Raw genomic sequence first — 26,787 nt, forward strand, 5'->3', positions numbered from 1 at the left:
GTAGCATCTCCCTGTGGATCCTTGCAAATGCATAGAGATGTGCATAGCCAAGCATCCACAAGGAACTGCTACATTCCATGTGAACTTTGGTGTGCATCAGCTTCCACATCCGCATTGGGGAGCATTTGCTTCCACATTTGGGCTCTAGGCAAGCACACCCAGTACTTGAGCATATGATTATAAGTTATAACAATAGTCTCAAACCTCAAAACCATGATATATCAACTATAAATATCCAAATCAATATAAAATTTGAAGTTTAGATTTTGATTTTTACTATTATTTTTATTTTATGTTTTTTAATTTAATTGCTATATATTTATATATGATATATATGTATATCAATTTAAATTTTTAAAAATACTATAATTGTTTTTTAATATTTATGAATGTCTAATAATTAAATATTTAAAAGATATTAAATTAACATATTCTCAAAATTAATATTTAAAAGATATTAAATTAACATGCTCTTTTAAACAATACTTGAATTGTTTTTTATTTAATATATCATTTTTTAACATATTCTTATTTAATACATTAAACTTGATATGTTCGTTATGATGAATATTTAAAGTTTTAATATGTTTTAATATTAATTAATTTATATATATAATTTGATATATATGTTCATAAATTATAATTTTAAACATATCTAATCACGGATTCTTTTGCCAAATTTTCCCAATGTCGAACTTCATTTGAATTTTATCTTCAGCACACACGATTTCAAACATTGTTGCAATGGCAAACAAGGTGTTCTTTTTTTTTGTTTTTTAATGCCAAAAATCATTTGAATGAGTAGGGGACATCTATCACTTTTGGGGATGGATAGGGGATGTTTCAATGTCTCCTCGGCATTTTGAGAATGGCTAGCTATCCCCAACTGTCAGGGGACATTTCTTTCCCTTTCCTGCAGTTTTTTGCAATCAAGGACAGCTAGTGGATGTTTCCTTTTTGTCCCCCTGTCCCTGAATAGATATTTGCATATGTTGCACTAATCAATTGTTCAACTACTCAAGAATATTCTCATTCATATTATTATGCATTAGTAAGCACATGTTTGCACATTCGTCCTCTAGCTTAAGTTTAGTTAGTTGATCCTAAATTTAGGGTAGAGCAATCTTGTTGGGCTCTAGTTTGCATATGCGCATGTCATGCACTTCTAGCTTGCATATCTAGCTCTTGTTTTCTATTTTTAGCTTGAGTTGACTTTTTGCATATATTTAGGGTTACCGCTTTCTATAAAATCAATCAATCTCTTCATTGTAATTCATCAAGCAATCTTGCGCATTGTAAAATTTTTTGCTTTTGAGGAAATAGAAACCCTTGCTTGCGGAAGATGGTTTTGTTGGTTGTTTGATCCTTTGGTATTTATGTTGCAAACTTCAACATGCTATCGAAGCAAACACCTTCTCAATGTTTGTGGGTTTCTTTTCTCAAATGCATTGCATGGTCTCCACACTTGCATTTTTATGTGAATTTGGATTTGGATATTTCTTGCCTATTTTGTTGAACTCACGGGCCTCATAATTGTTTGCAGGATCCAAAAACACCTAGATCAATCAATAGTTGTTTCATCAAACTTTGAGCAGTTGAGGATTTAGGTAGTCTTTTCTACAAGTATCTTTTTTAGGCATGCACATAGTTTTGGAAAGTTCAGTCTGAAATAGACATTGGCACCATGTTTGTAGCATGCCGACACCCTAAAATTGTTAGTTGATTCGTCAAAATTGGAGTAGTTGAATTTTTGGGTCGATTGGCTATAAAAGTGCACAAAACAAGGCAAAATCTGGGGATCAGAGGAAAATCTGGGCATCATGGAGGGAAATGGAGGTCACCATCACCCTCAAAAGGGCCTATAACCTATAAATCAATGGTCAATTTATCAATGTTTGTCAACATGAATTCTGACATTTTTAGAAGGTGGCACGCATCACATGAAATCTGTGCAGCCCTAATTTCAGCAGGCACAGGTCAGCGCTGTCAAAAAATGTGCAGCAAAAATTTAAAAATCTCATTCGGTGCATTAAAAAAATCTGCAAGAAAAGTGTTTAGAAATAAAATTTATAGTTTTTTATTATTAAAAAATTTTATGAATTTTTTCCACAGTCCCACGTTTTTTAGTATTGTGCATGCAGCAGGTGATGCAGGGGTGCTGATGTCAGCAGCCCCATATATTTAGCAGCTCCGGTATATTATGATTCTGCCTCCACTAAAGTAACAGTGGCCTATACATTTAGCAGACTGCAAAATATTCCAGGGGATAAAGAGAGTATTCCGGCAACAGGTACTCTCCAGCAAAGGATTTTTTGGCCAAAAATCTGAGAACCAATCCCGGTAATGAGTGAAGTGGTGGGAGGCACCTGAATCAAATATAGCAAGCAGAAGATTTTAAATGATCTACACGTCTTTTAGCCATGAAGTTGTAAAAGGAAAACACATTTTGCTCAGTGTGCTCTACTACATGTGCTTTAGGATGCAAACCAAATTGCCTAGCTTGCACAACTAAGCAATTATGGCACTCAAACTTCATATGATCAAAACTTATGGCATTAATTGCACTGAATATTTTAACTTCTTCAGGAAAACAGATCAACATGGGAAAAATGTGTTTTGAAGAAGACTGAGGTCGAAAACAGGCATTGATTTCGAGGTTGAACATCTATTTTTTGGGTACTCATCACAATGCCAATTTTTTGACAAACCCAAAAAAATTGAGATAGACCTAGAAAAGTTCTTGAAAATCCCACCAAGATCTACAATCAAAAGTCAAATCCAATTAAGATATTTGAAGATTTTGAAGAAACCCTAGTCGACTGACTCAAACATTGCAGAATAACAGAAACAGCTTCAAAAAACGAAGCCCTAGCTGCAAATAGAAACAGGAAAACCCTTCTTTAGTCTAAAACGACCTCTGTGATGGGCATAAGGTGCAGAAAAAACGTCTTTTATTTACAGCCAGAAACCCATCACAAAGAATAATGAGTCAGCGAATTGAAGAAATAAGTTTGTTGACAATAAAGAATCTTGTCTAAAGAAAAACGACCACTATTTTGGTCATGCGTGCTTTGAGAATAATGGCACAAGTTGCCAGAGTCGCATAACTAGGAGAATAGATGACATAAGACAGGCATTGTGAAATACAATTACATTTGCATCCATTAAAAAATGGTCAAGGTCAACAAAAAGCAACCATGGTAGGATCATTTAAACCTAGAATATGTCAATGCCTACAAAAAGACAACCATTAAAATGGTTGGAAAAAACTAACACGATCTTGCAAGCAAAAAAACATGAAAACAGATTTTTCAGATTTATAGATTACCTGTTACATCCCAATTTTCAACCCAATTTCAAATGTTCATATAGCTGTTGAGGTTCACATGAAGTCAATTGACAGTTAAATTTGTCATAATCTTGTGAAATGGTAAGATGGTTAGTCATTATAATTTCATATGAAGATAACATGCTAGTTGATTATTTATCATGAATTCATGGAATTGAAAAGGCGGTTAGCCGTTACGGTTATTTATGATTAATAACTTGTTATTGTAATATGATTTAACTGTGGAGAATTTCCTTGTAGAGAGCACGTCAAAACTTGTTATTATAATATGATTTAACTACAAAGAATTTCCTTGTAGGAAGCACATCAAAGGGGTGGAAGCATTGTCAATAAAGAATTGGGCACATGAGCATCACCATCACTGGGCAAATGGATATGAATCGTGAATCACCATGGTTTAGGACCTAAAGACAGCATAACAGGATACAATTAATGGACACGCATGAGCTATTAAATAAACATTTAAAATATTAAATTTTTTAACTTAATTAATGCGTAACTCAAATGGCTTTTGGTTGACTTTTCCACCACATCATTATAATACATATTTATGTACGTACACATAGATATAAATTAAAGGTAACATCATAGTATTATTTTTATACAAGATTTTATCTATTTAATACATACATTTAAATGCATGTACAAGAAGATAAAATAAATCTTCCAAGATGAAACATGTATTTAGATATACATATTTAAAAGTTACGACCTCGAATAAACATTTAATATGTGCCATCTTAATAAAATATATTTACGTGCAAGTAAATAAATATGTTTATATTATTCTTTTGATTTGTAACCTTTCAAGTTCTTTTCCATATTTATTTATTTATTTTCTTTACTAGAAACCGAAATGCACACTTGGCATATTATATTGGCATCCAAGAAGGCGAAACATTTCTTTAAGAGTTACAGCTTCTTGGAAGCCTTTGAGAAATCGAATGCCTCTATATATTTGGGAGCTATGAGAAACCGAGAACAAGAATTGATTTTCTCTTCCCATTCTATTTCCAATTTATCTCTGCAAAAACATCCCTAGATTGATTTCGGTTTCGAATTCCATGGTTTGTAGATTTTAATTTCCATAGTAAATTCATTGATGGTGTTTTCAATTGTTAGTTATGAAATTTTCGTTTAACTGATTGTAACCGTTAATCTCATTTACACGAATGTAACTAATATAACTGTCTTCCTATGAAAATGAAGTAATAACTATATTTCTTTGATATGTTAGTTGTTAATTTAGATCCAGGAAAAGTGGTTGTTACATATGGTATCAGAGCGCTGGGTTCAACGCTAAAACCTTGGGCCCAACACAGTTTTAGAAAAAACTGAGAATGTAATGTTGAAAAAGATTTATTTTACATAACTGAATATTTTGCAATCAAGTGGGAAAAAAAAATCACACTAGGGAATCATCTAGAATAGCCAGGGAAGGGCTAAGATGATGGTGTGGACCATATGAAATGGACAGATGGATAAACTGCAATATCATAAAGATGAATCAGAACTAAGAAAATGACATGATTGGCAAGTTGAGCGGTGGTGATCAAGCTATTCATTTTCCCATCTAAATCCTTGGCTAAGGTAGATTAAAGGCACGCTTGCCTAAAATGGATCACTAAGAAGTCGGTAGTGCTAGCTAACAAAGAGAAGAGTTGGTGGAAGTGTATCCTCAACCTTGTATATTGCTGAGTGGACACTATAACACCAAGATGCTAGGGTGGCAGGACCAAAATGGTACATGTGCCTTATCCCAGGAGAGAGGGCCATTCTCAGTAGAGAATGAGAAGATTAAACTAGGTCCAAATGTTGAGGCTTGCACAATACAAACCAATTGCTATAACCCTGATGCAATGTTATCTAAACCTTGATGATGGCTAGATATTTCATTTCACTTACATGTTTTCAGCAATACACTTTATGTAATTATATTCCTGTTCATTTGAAATGGTAGTAATATTTTGTTATCTATTTTGGCCTTGAACTAAAGGAAAAATAAAAATAAAAATTATGAACCATGAATTTGAGAACTCTTTTAATTTAACAATAATAATCCTTTCTGATGTTAATTAAATGACAAGAAGGCCATTTTGTGCTCCAGTATGGAGTAAACACACTTGCATAACTGAAACTATCAATGCCTATTTATAGATGTAACTTTTGTTTGGAACATTACACTGACAAGATGGGCATGAAAGCCTAGGTCACATAAATGGAAAAGATAAACTTCCAAATATTTACAGGCGAATGATGAGCATGCTCAAATGAGCTACTCAATAAAAACCCTGTGTAAATTGTTTTTGATGCTTATGATCAATCCATGACCCAAGGATGGATTGAGCTAAAAAAATATATATTTTTCAGCATGAAAGGTAGAGTTCCATGGAAATATAAAAGTTTTGTGGACTCAGAGTCTAAGCCACAATCAGAATATGGTAGACAAAACATACAAGTATCAAACTTGCAACTTTTTTAAAAAGGGGAGAAAAACAATGACAGTGGCACAAGAATCTTTCCAAAATGGAATCTTGGCACCAAGTAAGGCGGCTATCTAATTTTAGGCCGCAATTTTAATAACAGCCTTTAATGAAGAAGGTAAGTTTTAACGCAGCTTTTTATGAAGAGGTTCTATATAAGAAACCACTTCATTCTTTCATTCTTAGATAGAACGTAGAAGAACGAATTCAAAGCAAAAGTGGATTCAGAAGGCTTTTTTGAAAGACTTTGAAGAATTCTCTCCAAGAAAACATGAAGATACTCAGAGTTCTTGAGGGGGGGGGGGATTTTCTTGGAATTCGAAAAAGATAGTGAACTTCATCATAAATAACTTTTTTTAGTGAGTTGGAAAAAAAATACCTGTTCCTTGAGGGAAGCGTAAAAAAAGAATTCCAAGAAGAAAAATCCAGAAATCTTGACAAATTTCCAAAATCTTCTTTTGTTAGAGGAATTACTTTTTTCCATGTTCTTACATTTGAATGTTTTCTATTTTGTAGGAAGGAGAAATGGCAAAACCTTGAGGAACAAGAGAAACTAGAGGACAACTGATAAAGAATGGGAAGAGAGGATTCTACCCCGAATCAAAGATCCTTTCCAAATGGGCAGAAATTGGAGATACGGGCCTTAGCAGCCTCCACATGAATGAGTTCAAGAGAAGGATGTTTGGGTACAAAGACCATCAACCTACACACTTTGCCACTAGGATCATGAACAATGGAATTATTGTTGCAGTCAACTGTTCATTGAATGCACCAAACATTATAGCCCCACAGACAGAACAATCAAAGATTCAGATGGAAACTTTCTTATAGATTTTTCTCCAACATCCATATCTGAGGCATTTAGGATTCCTTCACTCCCGAGGATGGTGACAAAAACGCAGGACTTCTATTTTATGAGGAAGTCATTAATAAAAAATGGTTGAAAAAGAAAAGGTCACATCGTTCCAAGATTCCCAAGGAGTCGGTATGGCTTGACTTGTAATGGGAGTACAGTGACATGGTCATGATGCTTAGTTGCATTTTTCAGGAACCTCATTCCTATAAATTTGAATCTAGGGTGTGGTACTTCATTGAGCAAGTGGTAGGAGAAGGGGACAAGACAGATTGGGTTGGACTCATAAGTGATAACCTAGATGAACAACTAATAAATTTGGAGCACACGAGAAAATTTTATATGAGCTCCTACGTCATCTACATGTTAGCACAAAGGACAGAGTATGATGGACTGAGATGCCATGGACCGATCAGGAGCAGAACCCAACACTTGAAAGTTCATAAATGCTACCCACAATTGCATTTGTATTCCACAAATGATTATGTAAGAGTTAATGATGTCTTTGCCATGTGCATAGTTAGGACACTACAAAAGAGGCTACATATGAGATTGTCAGTTGGGGCAATGAAGTTGGAAAGAGGATGATGGAGCCTGGTTCATTCAAATTCCCAACTTTTCATACATATGAGTTCAAGGATTTTCTTTAGTCATACAAGCTTCGGAGCTACCTAACGAATAAGATGGTCTTGTTAGAGCTTACTCGACAACTCACAGTTTATGACAAAATTCAGAAGGGAGAGAAGAAGTTAGGATTGCATTTCTAAATTTCCATTGGAGCAGGAAAAACTAAGATATGCCCATGTTCAAAGGCAACAAAGAGATCATCTAATGAGCTTCTCTTTCATCTTCCACTTAATCTGAAAAGATTTGATTTTGATCCCTACAACAAGATCAAGTCGCTAGTGTAATCAAAGTACCAGCATAAGGTTAACATCGAGGATTTTTGGGCCAATGTTGCGGATGCGCACGAAATTAGAAAGAGGATACATTCAACTGTCGTTAAACATGGTTAGAGCATACAACATATTCCAAGTTCTTGATCAGATAGAGGACCCAAATGTAGTGCAAAAGAGATTCTCTCCGGAGAGTACAATTCATCCATGCAAATGGCAATGGATGGAGGTCACGGATCTTAACCTACTATCGAAGCCAATCTTAGATTTTACAAAGTGGTGGATTGAGCATAAACTCAACAAACAGTTATGCCAGAGAATGGATTTGCGTATCGATTAATTGGTCGTCAACCACTTAGAGAACTTAGAGATGAATGACCAGGGAAAATATCTGAAGAGAGCATTAAAGAAAGGGAAACTCAATCAGAAAATACAGAACATAGGAAAGGGAAAGAGGTCGCTTAAGAAAGGAAGCCAAGGAGTAGGCTAGACATCCAAGAGCCTCAACGGAAGAAGCAAAAGTTTGAAAATGTTCCCACCTTGCCAAGTCGCACTCCCAGTGTTCAGGAGATAGAAACTTTTGAGAGACAAGAAATGGAGACGAGCCTAAGGAGACTTAGTGAGAGGAAAACTTGGTGAGGCCAGTATAGGACAAGTTGAGTATAAATGCCTATGAAAAATCTGTACAAGGGAAAGGAAAAGATCAAGATATGGCTACAGAGGAAAGTCTCGCTGCAATCTTGGAGCGAGAAATGATGGATGCTAAGGTAAGTCTAGAAGGGGAAGAAGTTCTTGCAGCAGCAGCAATGATTCCAAGTGTAGAGATTGTAGCTCCTAAAGTGATAATGGATAGTCCAGGAGGTGAAGAGGAGACCAATATTTGAGCAATCCAAGAAAAAGAACAATTGATAATCCCTAGAGATCAAAGTATACCTATTCAAGAATGGTTAAAGTAGCGGATTCAAAAGAGTCAAGAAAACGAGGTTTATCCAATAGTTGAATTGCAAGAGATTTTGGACCGAGCCAACCAATCTAAAGAAAAAGGGAAAGCAAAAAAGTTTACTAATGTTGTCAGGGGAGAATTAGGGTCTAGGATTTTGCAGATTGCAACTCCTACAATTGATAAGACTAAGGATCAGATCACTCCACATGAGTACCATGTCATGGAAATCAATCTTGGTCATGCTTCCCATTAGCAAATCATAGAGGAATTTGACAATTCCACTCAAGCTTTAAAAGAAAGGATGAAGAAGCTGTAAGAAGGATACCAGAAACAGAAAAGGGAAATCACAGCCTTGTTTCAAGTCGTAAACAACTTGCCTTGTCCAGTAAGAGAGGAAGGTATATCCTTTGTTCCTCTGCTAGGTGTTTCAGCTGAAGTAGTAGATAATATTGACAAGATCAAGAAGAATTCTTAAGGTGCAGAGGTTTGGGTTGAAAGAATTCAGAAAGAAGCCTTCAAAACATGCAGAAGAATTAGTGCAAGTTCATAGCAAGGCACTGGTTGTACTCTCCAAGATCCAGTACATGAAGGAATCATGGAAAGATGAGCATATCTACCAAGATGAAATGATTTTTGATAGTCAAAATCTAATGATTACCCCAAAGTAGGCATTGATCAATGGTGGAGTTATTAGTGAAGGGGATGTCTATGACTTCCTTCAATGGTACAGTGCAATGATCACACCCAAGGAAATGTTTGAGAGCTTCACCAAGGAATCTACTCAATGGAAAACGATAGTTGACAACATCAAGCAAGGGGTGTCCAATCTGTTACATCCTTGTTGTCACAAAGGTTGGTAGAGGATGAAATGACAATTGACAATTTGAAAGTCAAGTTGGAGGAGTTCTTCCAGCTGAATGTTTTCGAAAGAGATGATTTTGAAAACTTCTCCATCTTCTTGAATACCATGCACACCACTCAGAACTTGCTACCAGATTGGGAGGAAAGTTTAGGAAAGGCAAAAAGAGTAGTTGCAATCCTGGAATTCAAGCAAGAATCGGCACCAAGCATCAACACGAAAGAATTGGAGACAATGTTGGATCAATTTCGTGCCTTCAAGCAAAGGAATGAAGGATAGGTGCATTTAATGAATAGTGAGTGTGTTCTTAGTGGTCATTTATTGCACTTCACTCCCTTCCCAAACGAGCATTCATAGTGATCATTTATTAACCACTATAGTAGTGGATTCCTTATTGCATTAATGTAGATTCCTTTTCTTTTCCCTAACCCTAATTAGGGTTGATGTCGCACAATCTAGGCCATCATTTATTATTTTCATCCAAGCCACCCATTATAATCGAGGACCTATATAAAAGCCTCACTTCTCATTTGTAAAGGAGGATTTTCTGAGATTGTTGCTATGAGCTACTGAGACAATAGAGTTTTTACTGAAGCTTGGTGAATACGTGATGTGTCTTGGTGCTGCTTGTTCTCTCAAATTCACTCATTTAGATTTAGTTTAAATAAAGTGTTTTTGTTGCAATAGAGAATATGATGGTGTATTGATGAATTCCTTTGGTTCATACTTTTGACGTTTTAGTGACTCTAAATCGTTGTGCAAAGTTTGCATGAACCCCTTTCATGCATATTTTTAACTTCTACCATTCATATACATTGTGCTTTATGATGTTGTATGTGGTGGTATGAAAATATTCGCATAACCCTTAAAGATTGCACCAGTTCACATGTAGTTGTAGTATAACTTGGATAAGCAAAGCTCGATAAACTAAGGAATTTGTCCACCAAAGTACTATTTGTTGTCATCACTATCCTTAGCCTATCCTATTTCATTTCTGCATATTTTGTCAAAATTCCAAAAAGTACTCCATCGCAAAACCTTTTGATGCCTCCCATATCCAATATGACTTGAAATGAATCTGAATAAATATACGTAAGGCCCCTTGTGATCATCAGCATATGACATCAACCACCGAGCTTATCACAGTCAAGACCTGACATTAAAGGAACCTTGGAGTCATCGTATGATCTTCTTGCAATCTTAACATACATGAGACTTTATTCAAGAGAGGATAAGATATTTTGGTTTTTTGTTCTACTATTTGGTGGGTCATAAAACATGTATCAACATGAATTGTGAGTTGTGTTTTTTTTTAAATACATTGTTTCATATATTCCTCTTAAGCATAGTTTAATTCTATAAAGTGTTATTAAGGTCCCTCGGTTGCAGTATCAGATCAAGGAGCAGAAGGATGTTAAGTAGATGGCTTTTTTTTGAAAGGGTTACATCAGCCCAGCTTGCACGGGAACATTCATGGTGGTTGATTTGAGTGGCGATTCATTCTCATGTCATGAACATCAACTTAGTGGAGTTAACTACACCTATTTTGGTATTTGTTTCTTGACTTATTTTAGAAAATAGAAATGGTAACTTCAACCTAAAGATCATAAGGTCCTAGGAGTCAGCTACAAGTGTAACGCATTTGGCGTTTATCATCAAATAGATAAGATGGGAGAGGGAGGAAAAGTTTGATGCATCCTGTGAGAAGTAAAGTAGACACATATGAAGATTGTTATGGTCAATCAATGTTGTTGTAGCTATATTAAACAAAGGAGATGAAAACTCCTTATCTTTATTTATAAAGACGATGTTTCCAAAAGAAAGAATCATGAACTAAAGACAAAAAATAGAAACTAGAGGAGAGGACCCAGTACTTGAACACGTTCCAATAGTTGTGATAGGAGTTGTTGACTTGATACCTACACTTATTGACTTAATGCCCAATTTTTTTGACAACATTGTACCAATACTTGTGACTATAAAGTTGTTAGTACAATGATGACTACCCAAAATTGAATAAAATGTACCCTTGGCTATAAAAACTAACCAATGATCTGATGCCACATCAGCTGTGCAAGTATGGGTACCCTTTATGCACGACCATTGGTCTCACTTTTTATTTGGATTATTTTGGACAACTTGGCAAAAAGCATGGTGATGTGGCATCATAATGGGTGATGTGGACTTGAAACCTTAGTTATAAGTAGATGACTTGCCAAATAAGCTGCTGTAAAAAATTGGGAGTGATTTGAAATTTCCATGTAGGATTTGATAAGCGTGAAGTTAGAGTGTTCAAGTACCAAGTCCTCTCCCCTAATCCATAAACTCAAGACTAACTAAGATGACCGTTAAAGAAACATTATAATATTCTAATACCCTCTCTTTATAGTCATTGTCTAACTGCTATCTTTTGGTCACAAATTCTACAAAACATTATGTTGTTAAGACCCTCCCTGGATCTGCAAAATGTTAATGACCAAGAATAGCCAAAATATATCCAGAAAAGAATAGAAAACAATGCCCACTTCTTTAAAAAGCTCTACAACAAGAGACAAGAGCCTGTCATTGTCTCTGCCACCACTAAGATGAGTCAGCCACCAACCCTCTGAGCATAAGCAAAACATCTAACCAGAAATCACAAAATATACAACCTAATGTTGGATAACAAGGTTGTTTTTCCCTAGAGACAAAGACAAACACCGAGAACAACTAGCATGATTTTGAAACCCTTCAAACTTTGCAGATGAGCATGATGCCCCAAAATAGATTGCAAAAAGACACAGTTTTTTAGGAGAAAATTTGGAAAAACCAGACATGATTTTTGACATGAAAAAACAATCAAAACCAAACAACAAAAACACACAAATTAGAGAATACAAAACATTGATTTTGAGGAAAATGGTAAAACCAAGCAAATAATTTTATTGGAAAAAATTATAAGCCCACCAAATAATTTGAGGAAAAAGTTATAAACCCACAAAGGAATCTCATGCAATGCAAATTACAGAATAAAAAAAAATATTAGGACAAGTTTATAAAAGCCCATCAAATAATTTTTTAAGGGAAAAATTTATGAAAACTCATCAGATAATTTTTTAAGAAACAAATTATGAAAATCTGTTAGAATATTTTTAAGGGATAAAACAATGATAACCCATAAGAGAGACCTTCATGCAGCAAAATACGAGACTTCACATGGTAAAACATCACAATCAAGTAACAAAATACACATGCAAGAACATGCAACTCATATGCAACCTTCAAAAATCAAAGACTTTTGCCCAAACCAAGAAATCATGCAATCAAAACCCTCAACTGAACTTGCAATTTTAAGCCAAGAACTCCGAAGACAAACCACAAAATTTTCATAAAAACCTCTAATGGCTTTTATTTCACAAAATAAAATTTAAAAAATTGGGAAAAACAAATAGATCAAAAGAGACTTGAATTTTTCTTAAAAAAATTGCCAAATTTTATGAAATCCATCGACCTTCTCTAATACCATGTTATGATAAATCGATGTTGTAGTTGCATTAAACAGAGGAGATGAAAACTCCTTATATAGATTTACAAATACCTAGTTTCTAAAAGAAACAATCATGAACTAAAGACAAAAATAGAAACTACTTAATAAACTAAAGACTAACTAAGATGACTATTAAAGAAGCATTACAATAGATAGAACTCATTTGATGTCTCATAAAATGTTGATTTCATTGAGATTATTTTGGGCAAGTATTGAAGGTGTTGTTTGAAATCTGGTTACTCTGTTTAGGTTGTACAGGTTGATGCAGCAGAAATGTTAATAGTGTTTCAATTTAAGTGACTGATTAATACTTTACAAAGACTGAATTATGTGATCTCAGTGATTTCAAAGTTCATTTTTTCTGAGGTATCTTCATTTCCATCATGGTTTGAAACTGAAGAATGAGGACTCAGACAGTCTTGTGACCAATTTCTTCTAAAAGGAGGAGATGACACTCAGAGGCTGTTCATTTTTGGGGATTTTCTTTGAAATCTCTGAGGCAGCAAGGATTAAGAGGGAGTTTTGTGTATTAGTTAGGATGTCAACTATGTGAGATTACTGTTGCTAGATCAGGTGTTGAAGTCCGCAGAGAACAATATTACTCAATCAATCTGGTTTTGACTTTGGTAACTCCATTCAGTATAGAGTTATCTGGGGAGGAGGTCGAGAAGGATAATTCTGGACTCTAGCATGTCAGAAGGTTCAAAGGTGTGTATTAAATCAATACTCAATGGCAAGCATTGCAAGCAATCTTGGATGTGACTGTCAGGAAGTTGATGCAAGTGCTTGAAGATTCACAAGGAGCTTGGCTGACAGATGGAAAGTGCCAAATCCTTTGTAGAGCATCAGTAAGCTCATGTAGCAATGTGATTGCTAAAGCGCATTGCTTGGTCAAACATTGGGACCAACTATATTTTGTGATATTGCTATCAGGATTTCAGGATTTAAATCCTGATTGCAATATCACAATTTGACTTGCTGTGGAAATATCTCCTACTTATCAACTGTATTTTGTTGTGAAAATCAAATCTGTGAGATTATTGCCCCTGCTGATAGGGAGTCCTTGTTGAGAGGGAGTCTCAGCATTCAGTTGGTTCTATGGTGTGCTTTAATAAGTTCTTCTCTGTGAGGGAGGAGTTCGAGGTGAAATCCCTTGTGAATGAGTACTTATCTGTGAGAGAGTTCGAGATGAAATCCCTTGTTTATGAATTCTTCTCTGCAATAGAAGTTTGAGGTGAAATTTCTTGTTCCACCCTATAAGAGTAGCTATCATGGATCCACCCTCTAGGAATGTGCGACTCCGTGACTTTATTTTTTGTTCTTCTGATTCACCTTCTTGGAGTAGCTATAGTGAACTTTGTTTTTTTTTAAATCTATGATGAGATTTTATGGACATTTTTGTTTGCAACTCCATTGTGCCTATCAGGTCGAGAGGCACAATGTCATATGAATAATCTCTCTCTTGTGAAAAGGCAGTGTTAAAATTCTGGTAGCAGTGAGACAAATTATTCATACCTATATCATTCAACTTCAGTTTTCACAGTTTATCTGCTTTACTTGTCTCTCTATTATATACCTTTTTGAGTGTTGCTTCAATTCAATGTCAAAGTGCCTACGAATTTGTTCATTGTTCTTTTATCAGATGCCATGTGTTCTTTTGAAGGGGAATTGACATCTTTTATGTATTGTCACAGCTATACTGTACGACATCAGTGTGCCAGTTTTTATAGGGCTGCATATTGTCATAGTTCCTTTGACAACGATATTCATTTATAGTCAATGTTATTATGAGTTCCCTTTACAGTTTAATCGTCGGATGACATGGCTCCAGACATTTGCCTTGTTACTGATGATGTGGCTTATTTGGTAACTCATGTGTCGTGTTACATCTGGCATCTTAACGGCAGATGACTCCTTCCATTGTAACTGTTATATTTCTGCATTCCGTCTCTAATGTTTTCTACCATTAGTGGCTCTTCTGTTTGGTGGAATACAAAACCGTGTGTGTAGCTGCCATCAGCAGTGTAACTGCTATTGTATCGGACCTTGTCTTGCTAATGCTTAATTTTATCATATTTTGATTTAAGGGTTGGCCGGAGACTGCTGTGTTGTGTGTGTGATTTTTCTTTTACTGCAAACACACTTGGAAAAGATCTAATGCATGATCAGATGGGTGCTTAAAGTACTGTAATGTCTGATGCTTTTTTAATGCATCATTCTCTCTGTGGAATTATGTATAGCCAGTTGTTGCATACAATTTCAGGTTATTCAAAAAGCAGCAAACTGTATTCTGATGAGATAAGATGAGATAAGATAAGATAAGATAATAATATTAATGTCCATGAAAAACCAATAAGGTTTATGGGACTGAGCATACAAACAGAAGAGCCCGCCAAAGCAAAAGCACCAAACGGTGACTAAGAAGAAACAAGAGCAATATATATACAGTATATATCTGTTATGAGATAAGTCTTGATGAAGAAGTCATTCTTCTGATTCAGCTTGTGAAGATTTGTATTGATTTTTTTGCAAATAGATAAAAGGAATCTTTTGGGTGTGGCTGGGATTTACCCTCGAGTAAATCTCGGTGCCCATTTGTTCTAGTATTTTGATTAAAATATCTCCTCCCTTGTTTTGCTATCCTGTTTCTCGAAAAATCAACATTGTTGTCCTTAAGAAAGCTTGCAGGATCATTCGTTTGCCAGTTTGCATAACTAGTGACAATATTTTTCCTGAAAATCTCTCTTGAACTGAGGGTACCAAGATACTAAAAAAAAACCTATAATCATCTACAAACCCCTAAATGCATCCCTTGACCTTGCCATCTAGGCAATTGTTAGTATTCTTGGTTTCCCTAGAAAACAATGGTCAAAATCTTTCGAACTTCTATGTTCTAATGCGTTAGAACCTAAAATTGCTTGCTTTAAATGGTTACTCATGTTATAGAAGCTTCCTTATGCTATTGCTTTTTCCATAATGAATCTATGTACTATCTATTGAAAAACAGAAAGCATCAGACACATATTCTTTGAATGTTTTGCAAAAGAGAAATGGAACTTGTCTCTTGCTGATCTTGTAGCATAGGGGAACAAAGGGAAAGTCAACTGCCCAGAGATTCTATTCGGTTTGAGGGAAGGTTTAAGTGACTCATATAGTTTATATTGGCTTACTCTATCATATAATATTTTATGGGCAACTTGGAAATCTAGAAATGTGGATATTTCTCAGGGTGCTAGGAAAGTACTTACAATATTAATGTACAGACAAATGTTTTACAATATTTATGTGCAGGTAACAATCACGGTGGAGATTTCAAATGACAAATTTAGGAAGCTCCAAAAGATGGAATGGTGAATATCAACAAAACAGAAATAAGATATGGAAGGCAGTGGCCTTTCAATAAAGTTGATAAATGTTCCATATATGCGAAGCTATCTAGAAATCCAAAAAAAAAGTATACCAAACAGCATTCAACTGAAGCATTGGAGAATGACCTTAATTTCAAAAAAGGCCCAAGAAGACTTCACTCTTACAACAGTGAGAACAATTCCTACAGCAAGAGTAGAAAATCTGACCAATCAGTGGAAGGATGTCTCTGCTATCATTCAGCTTCTGCTCATAATCGTCTTTCAGATCCTGTTCATAATTTTATATACATAAGACAACATAATGTATAAGGCTGTGATTAGATCTATACGTTTTGTTTGTGTTCTGCAAAAGACGGGCTACTTTATCGAACAGGTTATAGATGAGTTTTATTATTATGCTCAGCAATTGTCAGCTTAGTAAGTTGGCCAATTTTGTAGTGTATACAGCAAACAGATGATCATTGTCTCGTTATTTAACATGACCCTTCGTGATCTCTCGTTAGCTTAGAATTAGAGGATTCTGCATGCCTTCTAAGATACAGTTCAGCCCACTAAAAGGATTGTGTACATCCTTTATATTTCCGATCTTTAATTAAAAAAATCTGTCATTTTGAAACGTGCACAATATAAATATTTATGTTCTGTAAATTTTTTACTGTTGTGGTATTGAATGCTCGAGTCACTGTTTGAAGACAAATTGTTCATTAGTACCACTAAACAGTGTTAATGTAGGATAGAAGAAAGATGCTATCGGGGTAGTCGTATGGAAGGGATTACCAGCACCACCCCACTTTTATTACTGCACACACTCCCAGTGGAAAATAAAAAATTTAGGAACTACAAATTTTGAATATTAGCCGGACTATTATCAGTTAAAAGCAAAAACTTAGCTGTTCCCATTTATACATAGCTAAAATTTTGCAGTAAATGCAAAACCATTAAAAAGTTTATGTACCAAATAGCAATGTACTTGTGGCTTACTCTTACTTATTTGATTTTCTGTTAGTATAGCATTCAAAATCCTTAAAAAGCGTCCAATATAGCAACAAGAAAATAATTTCCATTAAGAAGCGTCTGATATAACAAAGGGTAAAAAATCCATGAGACTGTTTAAAAGCGAACATTTTAATATTTTGATTAATGAAAAAGTTACATAGACCTTCATCACAAAGCCTCTTCACCCATGCATAAAATAAGCTGCAAGACAGAGAATCGTAGAATTAAATTTAGAAAGTCTGACCTCCAAATTGAGGCAGGCATGTTCGAACATGTTGAGATTCATAGGATGAACAGCCACCAAATCATAGGTACGCAAGACAGGATTTTTAGGATTTACTGCAGCCGCCTGCGACATATTCTCCACGCCCACTGTCACTCTGCTGTACTGCCTCATCTTTTCTCCCACGGGTAAACCTAAAACCTCCCTGTGAAACTTCACATTCTCCGCCAGTGCCGGAGAAGCTTCCACCAGAGAAGAGAGTGGCAGGGGAGTTATTGTACAGCGATCTGCGTCAGCTATAACTCCAGAAACAAAGCTATTGTAGGCTATCCCGCTATAACCTAATTCCATTGCTTTCACTACGAGTTTTACCCTGGTATTCTTCGCAGGTTTTTCCCTGTTCTTTTCAATTGTTTCCTGTTCTACAGGAATGTTCAGGTCAAAGAAAGTCATCTTTCCCCAACAGATTTACTTTACAAGTCTCAGGATAGGGTGAGATTTAAAGAAACTCAATGCTTTCAAGCACAGGGGTTTAAGTAAGATTTATGCAGGGAATGTATCGACAACGGTACCTCTGCTTCTTTCAATTCGTGAGCTATTGTGTTCTTTGGCCTTCGCTGGTTGGTCGCTTGCAGGCACGCTGGGCTGCCTCGCAGGTCTGAACTTTCCATAAAAAAAAAAAATTTAAATTATTTTAGCTAATTATAGCATTTTTATGAATGTTAAAATGCCACTTCATTATTCATCATAATAATAATTAGCATTTTTTAAGGGATGCAATGGAAAGTAAAATATATATTGTGATATATTTATAAATTTTTAATCTTTTCTATATATAAAATATATATTTCTAATTCACATTCTTTTTTACTTAAATCTTTATTCTTCTTATCTTATTAATTCTTCATCATTAGTTCAATTTTACAATTAAATTAACCAATCATATCAAAGAATTAATACAATTATTATAGTTTATAATTATTTTTCATTTTACATGATTATATAAATTCTATTTTACCTCAACTTGATTTCTCAATCCTACATAATACTAATTAATCTTAATAATAAAAAATGAATAATAAATAATGTGGATTACCTATTAAAAAAATTGTCCTTACATCACACTGCTATGAACCTCTATACCATATTCTATCTATTACAATGGATGACAACATAATCAGCTATTCATTTACTATCTTATCTTTTATCTTTTCTAAATTGATTTCAATTATTATTATTTTTTACAATAATTATTTAATTTATTCATGTAACACATCGGCTAACTTCATAGAGAGAGAGAGAGAGAGAGAGAGATTTTAATATTAAATTAATTTCCATGTATGATGTGGAATTTTGGTAGGCCAAAAAAGAAATTTTTGGCATCTAAAATTAAAAGGTTGGTACGATGTGTATTACGTTAATTTTGAAGTCAAAATCGATCTTGTGTCTAGAAGCCCCTTCATTACACCATGTTGAATAAATTCATTAAACTTGTTAATTCATGCCATGTCATGATACTATTGCATCCAGATGCAATTTTTGTATCAATTGACCAATCAAATATAAGTACTTTTAGAATTTATTACTATGTACAAAAGTTCTTTAATTTTCATATATTTCAAAATTTAGAATAATAATATTTATTCGTCTTATGATTGATTCCCACTATTTTTGGTAAGGGCAAAAATCATTTTTCAACTACTTTAATTAATAAATTTCCAAGTTGCCTTGTAAATGCATAATTATAGATACAAAGTGAGTGGACAATTATCCATACTTTTAGACATTGCTAGACTATTATCTACCAAATAATAATATTAAATTAATAGTGAGACTAAGAAGTGCATTGGGATCAAGTAGTAAGTAGGTCCTACTGTACACTAAGAAAGTGCACAGTCTCTAAACACTTATATCCAAGTTATTCCATGGATTGTAACACTTGAATGGTGGCTTAGATCTCCCTATCCAATGAGTGCAAAGGTGTGCAAATGAGCATATCAAGAGCTCACACCTATGCCTTAAAGACACAACCCTTGCTAGTAAACCATGCAACGGGAGATTCTTTAGACAAGGGCAAGTGTGCTAATGTCCAACAGAACTCTCAAACATGCAATGCAAAAATGAGCTAAGCTAGAATGAAATGCATAATGCAACTATGCTAAAAATATGATAATGTTACCAAGCCATAATAATTAAACTAGGTGAGCTAAGTTATTGCAAAAGGAACTAGACTACTTGCAAATAGATCTAAGCTAGTATGGAAATGCTAAGAATGAGATGAGAAGAATAGAAGTTCTCTACAAATGCTCCAAGAATCTATCAAGAAACCTACAGCATAACAATAGCTCAAAATCGGGATCCTTAAAGAGGGAGAAAGTTATCTCTTTTAAAGGTAGATAGACAGTTGAGATCAAGATCAAGGAATGGATGATCAAGGTTGGGAGTTGACTTTTGGCATGATCCATGTGCAAGATCAAGTCAACTAATGAGAGAAAGTTGACTTTTCATGTGAGACAAAAGCCTTTTTTTTTAATTTATAAATAGGAAAAAGACTTTATGTGTACACATTGAGTAGGTTAGAAGAATGGGGTCTTTTATTTAATTAAAATGGGACATGCTCTTTTAATCAAATATGGACTTAGGATATATTATAGTCAAATTATAGGTTAAAATCAAATACATTGATTTTTAGCAATTTGGCCTAGGCAAATGAATAAATAATTTAGCCAAAATGTTGAGAAGGGGGTTAATAGTCTAGATGACCATTTTTAGGTGATTACATTTTTCCCTCTTTGACTAATGTATGATCAATTTGGGAATACATTACGTCAAAGAATAGAGAAGCCAAGTAGGAAGTGATAGATAGAGAAGTTTGATTCTAGAGAATGGAATGCAACATGAGATAGCAAGTCATGAGTGTACAACCTGGTACCAACAGTACCGAACACTAGGAAGAAGATGATATCGAGACTCAAGAAGAGTACTAACATCAAGAAAAGCAGATAGATCGAGAGCAAATGGATAGGATCAAGCATATGCTCCTGATATATAGATAGTTTTAGCAAGCAATGGTAGAGTATTTCTGCCCGCTCGGGATCGAAATCAAAATGAGGTAAAGGGACTATAGAAATGAGAAAGATATGAGAAAATAGAGATATAAAAAATTTCATGATGATAGGTATGTGATTAAAACCCAAAAGTGACCATAAGAAAGTGATAGAATGTGCCAGTTTGACTAGAGTTCACCAAGGAGGATAAAGCTTGAGAATTATGTCAAATCAAGTAGAAAGGTGGTTTAGAAGTGAAACAAAGTGAATTGAAGTGTAGAAGTGGTGAAGACGTGAATAAATGAAGATTCGAAGATGAGACCTCAAAAAGTTAGCTAACTACATAGAAGAAGGTAGAATTTTAAAATGTGATTTTGACCATCAAGATGAACTCAGATTTCAATTTCGATCTCAAAAATGAATCTAGGATGTCAAAATTAAGTCAAAATAGGGTCAAAAGGTTATATAGATGTGATGATAGGATAGCAAAGACATGAGCAAAAGTCGAGAGAAGATGACAAGGTGTGTTCAAGAAGAAGCAAGAGAAGATGAATGCGTCTGAATTCTTGAACAAGATCAGGTGCATGAATAGAGAATAATGGTGGAATTTGAAATTTTTCAAGTCCCCTTGCTGAGCAGTAGTGATCTCCTTATGAATACTCTCAATGATATAATCCACAAAATCATAACCTATATTATGATTTGGATCTTGAATATTCAAGGCCATAATATAATGTCCTCCTAGTGATTCCATAGTTCCATCTGAACCTAGGACTTTGTTAATTCCAAATATAGTGTTCTGAAAATATCTTTGGAAGAATTCTAAAGGCATATGTTTGTCAAGATCCTTCTTCTTTGGAATGTTTTATATATTCTTCTTTGCAGGTGGAATATGCCTGGTCATGTTATAGCCCATACAGAAATTCTGGTGACTCTTGAAATTCTCAATTAACTTCTCCACCTCTATGGGCGTTGACATAGGTCCTCCCAAGTCAAAAACTTTTATAAATGTTTCCTTGTCTAGGGATAAGAAAACACTTTTATCTTTTCTATGAAATGTCTTATTGATTGGATTATAACATTTGATTAGGGCTTTCACCATATTGACATCTACAAGCACTTTAGGCATAACTAATTTTCCTAAGTTTCATACCCATGGGTTACAAACCGAAACATCTAATGCCCTATTCTTATAGAAAAACAAAAAAAAATCATACCCATTTCTATCAGGGACTTATGCATCTCTACACAATGCATATGGGTCTTTGAATATCAAATCATCTACTTTATGCACATTAGTTGAACTAGGCAAAATGTGAATCCACTCCTCTACAAATGTGCTTGGAGCCTTTGGTGGTGCATTTGGTTGCTCAATTACTGCTTGCACAATTAGCTCCCCCTCCCTTTGAGCCATTTCCACAAGAAATCTAGTTAATTTTGTACAGTGAAAGTTGAAAAAACACTTGGATATCACTCTACACTTGAAAATTGCTCAGAAAAATAGACAACTTAAGAAAATGGTAATGAAAATTCTCCCGCTCTTTAGACTTTATCAGTTTTTGTAATGAGAGTGTGGCTTTAATTAGCATTTAAGAATGACACACTTGAAAACCTATCAATTTCTCGAAGAACTAGCCACACTTTCAGATTTTTTGTACATCCAGCTCATCACATTCTTATCTAGCTCAGACTTTTCCATTGAAAAAATCATTTTATGCCTTAAAACTAACACCCACGACCATGCGACTAGGGCTTTACTTCTTAGTACTTTGTAGCTTCACAACAATTCAACAAGATACCTATATTAACTGTGTGATGTCATGCTCATTGTTTTATCTAGTTGTTATTCCTTCATCGTAACATTGTGACTTAAATTTTATTTGCTACAATAATCCTTGCGAACATGCGATGATCAATAATCTTAACCATTTGATCTTGCTTTCCCCCGTTCACAACTTCAACTTTCTAACTAGGGTTAGAACTTGTGACAATGTGATGCACTACATTCGCTACTTTTCTACCTTCTTCATGAGTTAGACACTAACTTTAGCAATGGTGTGAAGGTAAAAAAGTTGACTGCATGATCAGTTTGATTGCTTCATCGCAACTTGAAACTTTAACTATGCTTAAACCTTTGCGAACCAGTGATGAATATTTCTTTTGACTATCATATATCCTTTGTGGCCTTATAGTTTGAAGGCTATATTGGCCACTTAACCATGTGATCATGCACTTATGTCATATTTCTCTGCCATGTGTCATAGACCAATCCATGTGTCTATGATTTGGTTTTACCATCTGGGCATATTTGGATATGTGTCTTCCCTTTGTTGCTTCGTAACCTTAGAATATTCAAGCTAGATTTCACATGTAAGCATGTGATTAACCTTTATATTGATTGTTCTCCTTTGTTTCGCCTCGTCGCCACTTTGAATTAACTAAAGTCAAGAAGAGTTACGACCATGCACTTATACTCTTTTCGCCCATTTGTAACTTGAAAACAAAAGTTGCCATTGACTATTGCAAAGCCGCACAGTGCCTAACACAAGCCGTTTCGCTCCCTCGCTACCTTAGGAACAGTTAGAGAGAAAGGATGGGTGATGTTGTAAAAAATGAAGACCTCGCGACGTCACAACTTAATCATATAGAAAGCCATGAAATAATAATGTGAGAGCTTGTTGTAAAACATAAGGGTACAAGATATATCAAGAAATTTTGCATATCCTCATTTTTGACATTTTAAAATCAATTTTGAGAAAAGGGGTTTCTATTGATCACAAAGATGAAATATAGACCTAGGGTTTTATAAGGATACACAAAATTTAAAAACCCTTTTGCAAGGTAACTGCAATTCTTTCATGATTTTCACTTATAATTTTCAAAATCTTGGGCAAGTGGAAAATCAGACCAACAACACCAATCCTCTCAGGATGAATTCTTGTTAGTACTAATTCCATCCCACATATTATTCCATGAGTAAGGAACTAACTGTGGTATTTGTTCTAAATGAATGAGAAATGACAAAATGTAAGCAAGGGGCAAATTGAATCCGAAGTAAGAGGCGCTTGCCAAAATACTGAACACCAAAGAAAAGTGAATTACCAAACTCATTTCTTCTCCTTATCTTTACATTAAGACTTCAATACTTCTATGCCCCTCTAACCTTGAGCTAGATGCCATGTAAACATGTACATGCACAATGTATGTAAACCAAAAAAACATATATGCATGCCCTAGTGTACAACCCTCTGCTCCTTCTCTTCACTCCCGAATTAGGCCAGGGATCATGTTAAAATATACGTGCACAACATAAATTGTATGTGCAATGAAACCCTGAAGAACATTGTAACCCTTATTGCATTTGAGCAACACAAATTGTGGCACCAATATTCTCAGGATGACTTCCTCTCAGCACTAATTTACGAAACACATGGCACATATATATCTAGTTTTAATCTTCAAATTGATTTCATATTTATGTATTTGTTATGATTTCTTTGGTTTTATCTAACCTACAAACATATATTATCAAATTTGAAATATTATTATATTATTATTTATAATATGTTTTCAGTAGAAAATATTCATATAAATAGATAAACACAATGCTTTGGTACTATGAAAATAGACTTATGAAGGCACTAGGCCAACAAGAAACTACCATGTAGGATAGAGGCTTGTGTATTAAAGACAATATTTTTAACCTGATCCTTTGCATTGGGTCGGAGGGTTGTAGCATCAAACATAATCAACAATTGTTGAAAGTAGCTCAAAGGGAAAAATCAAATCTTGAACCTTTGGAAAGTAAACCTTTTCTCAATGCATGTATTTGTGGTTTGATCTATTATTAGATAATTTTCTACTATTCCTTTGACATTGTTAAAGTGTGTCATCTATTACTAGTTTATCTATTGCTAGTGTTTCATCTTTTGTTTGTTCATTTATTGTATGTGTGTTGCGTATTGTTGGTTCATTTCTTGCTAGTGCACCATTTACTTTTGTATTTGATATAAAAACTATTACTAGTGCACCATCTTTCCTTGGTGGTGTACATTTTTGTTGTTGTCCCGTTATTGATATGGTCAAAATCACTTACCCAAATATTTATGGTGGAGGATCCTCTTAAGCATTTTGTTGGATATCCTCGTTGCAAACATCTTGCTTGTTTTCTCTCCACTCCCTTTTGACTAGGTGGTCTACACATCCATGTACATGGCCCTCCTATTGTGGTTTGAGGGAGGAGATTTTAAGATACAAGGAATATACTTTTATCTCATAGTCTTTTTCTCTACAAATTTGAGAGGTGTTGATTTTTAGACATTTTAGAAATGATAGTCTATTATATCTAAGGAAATGTACCTTTGTGCTAAGTTTTTATTTTTGTCATTTTCTACCTTGTTTCATATTAGATTATTGTCCTTGACATTAATTCATGATTGTGAGGTCATCTCTCTACCCTTTGTTGAATCATTTGGATCTTTTTCTTTTAATCCCCTTATTGAATCTCTTACTTTTTTTCTTGTTTGATTTAGCTTCATAATCTACATCTTCATTCTTGGTGTGAATCCTACTATGTGGGCATTGGTAACTATAGGTTTTGTTTCATCAACATGTATTGTGCTAGTACAAGTTTATTGCAAACACTTTCACTCTCATCAAGGTACAAATATATTTTTCCAAGTATCCCCCATTCAGTCCAAGTGACTCTTTGTTGTATGATATTTAACACTATTTGATTAACCATGTCTTAAATCCTCAATATATTTCTCTCATTGGAAGAAATCTCTTCATGAACATCTTGTAGTGGATACGGTTTGTTGATTGAAATATTTATCACCACCAAATTTGTATAATTTCACTCTAAGATTCCTATTTGTAATAACAACCAACCACTTATTAGAGAAGTTGTACTTTTTGAAACTTTCCTCTAATCAAGGTATAACTCTATCTTCCAATACATTTAGAATTTTGGGGTTTCTTTTAACTAAAAGAAGAAGATGAAAATGCCCAAAGTTTACTATGAATGTGAAGAAAAAAAATTTGATTTTTTATTTGTTAGAATAATAGGTAATTTTTCTAATTCATTAAAGAGTTTTCTATATTTGACTAGACATAATTGAATATAGGTCATGTTGTGTCATGTATAAATGACCCAAGTGACACCTATTATTATATAATTTAATCCTTGGCTATGGTTTTCAGTCTAGGGTTTGGATAAGAGCACAAAGATGGGGGACCAAAAAGTTGCCACTCACTTTTTGGTCCCTGAAAAAGGTTATGTAATACACCCAATATGGAATATTTCATATGGTTTGACATGTTGAGATCTAGGCTTGAGCACCCCAAGCCTCTCTCTCTCTCTCTCAACTAAATTTAAATGCAATCTTAGAGAAATAATATATACATGAAAAATAACATTCAAATATAACATTCAAATAACTAGTTTAGATCATTAATTTGAAAAATTGTTTGTGTATATATTTCCATCTAATTCCTTATGATGGATATTTTGCAAGTTTTTAAATAGCATAATAGAATAGTTAGAAGGAATAAAGTAAAACAAAACCACAAAAATGTTTGGATGATATCCAAAAAGTTTGTTCACCCTACAAATGGTTGGAACAAAAAATCCATGCCCACTGTGATGTGTGCAATGTACCTATGAACCCAAAAAAATGTAACCTATTACTACAAAATCTATAACTATAGACTAGCAAAGACATAATTTATAATAAAATAGCTACTGTCATTTCAAATATTTTAAGAATTAAATTAGGGAGTTAAGAATTTCTTATCCTCCTAGTAGGATTAGAAGCTATATTATATTATTAATGGAAACACCATTCCATGCCCACTGTTAAGTACTCTTCTCTGTAAGATACATTTTGACCCATAAATGAAAGAATGGATTCCTGCTTCTTCAAGTACCTCAATTTTTCTTTAGGGTCCCAGAAAGATTGTGCACACCCCCAAAACAACAATAGTTTAGATAATATCTAACAAATAATTTTATCCATGTACAAGTCTACTTGTGTATGAATGTACAAGGCTTAGTGTGTAATGTTTAAGCTGTCAGAATGACCAATGACATATTTAGGCCTTTCATTGTCCCTTATTTTGGCCTATTTAGATGACATATCTCTATTTGGAATAATATGGGATGAACATTTCCAACATTTTGAGCAAATATCCCTAAACATTGCAATAAAAAAAACTCGGGTAATAGAGAAAAGTTTCTATTTGG

The 26,787-nt window shown here is 34.4% G+C and overlaps 1 protein-coding gene across 1 annotated transcript in view; it reads right to left on the reverse strand.

Moving 5' to 3' along the window:
- GAF1 (Polymerase/histidinol phosphatase-like protein) overlaps nt 1-18,167 on the reverse strand; it is a 69,353-nt gene extending 51,186 nt beyond the window's left edge. The window contains exons 1-2 of the mRNA XM_089800310.1: nt 18,069-18,167; nt 17,518-17,913 (exon numbers count right to left, since the gene is read on the reverse strand). Of these exons, the coding sequence (XP_089656436.1) occupies nt 17,518-17,913; nt 18,069-18,167 (495 nt within the window). The remainder of the gene's footprint in view (nt 1-17,517; nt 17,914-18,068) is intronic.
- Nucleotides 18,168-26,787: the final 8,620 nt, after the last annotated feature.

Source organism: Cupressus sempervirens, chromosome 9 (assembly GCF_028749045.1).
Source record: "Cupressus sempervirens isolate cs-2001-9-10 chromosome 9, ASM2874904v1, whole genome shotgun sequence".
NCBI lineage: Eukaryota > Viridiplantae > Streptophyta > Pinopsida > Cupressales > Cupressaceae > Cupressus > Cupressus sempervirens.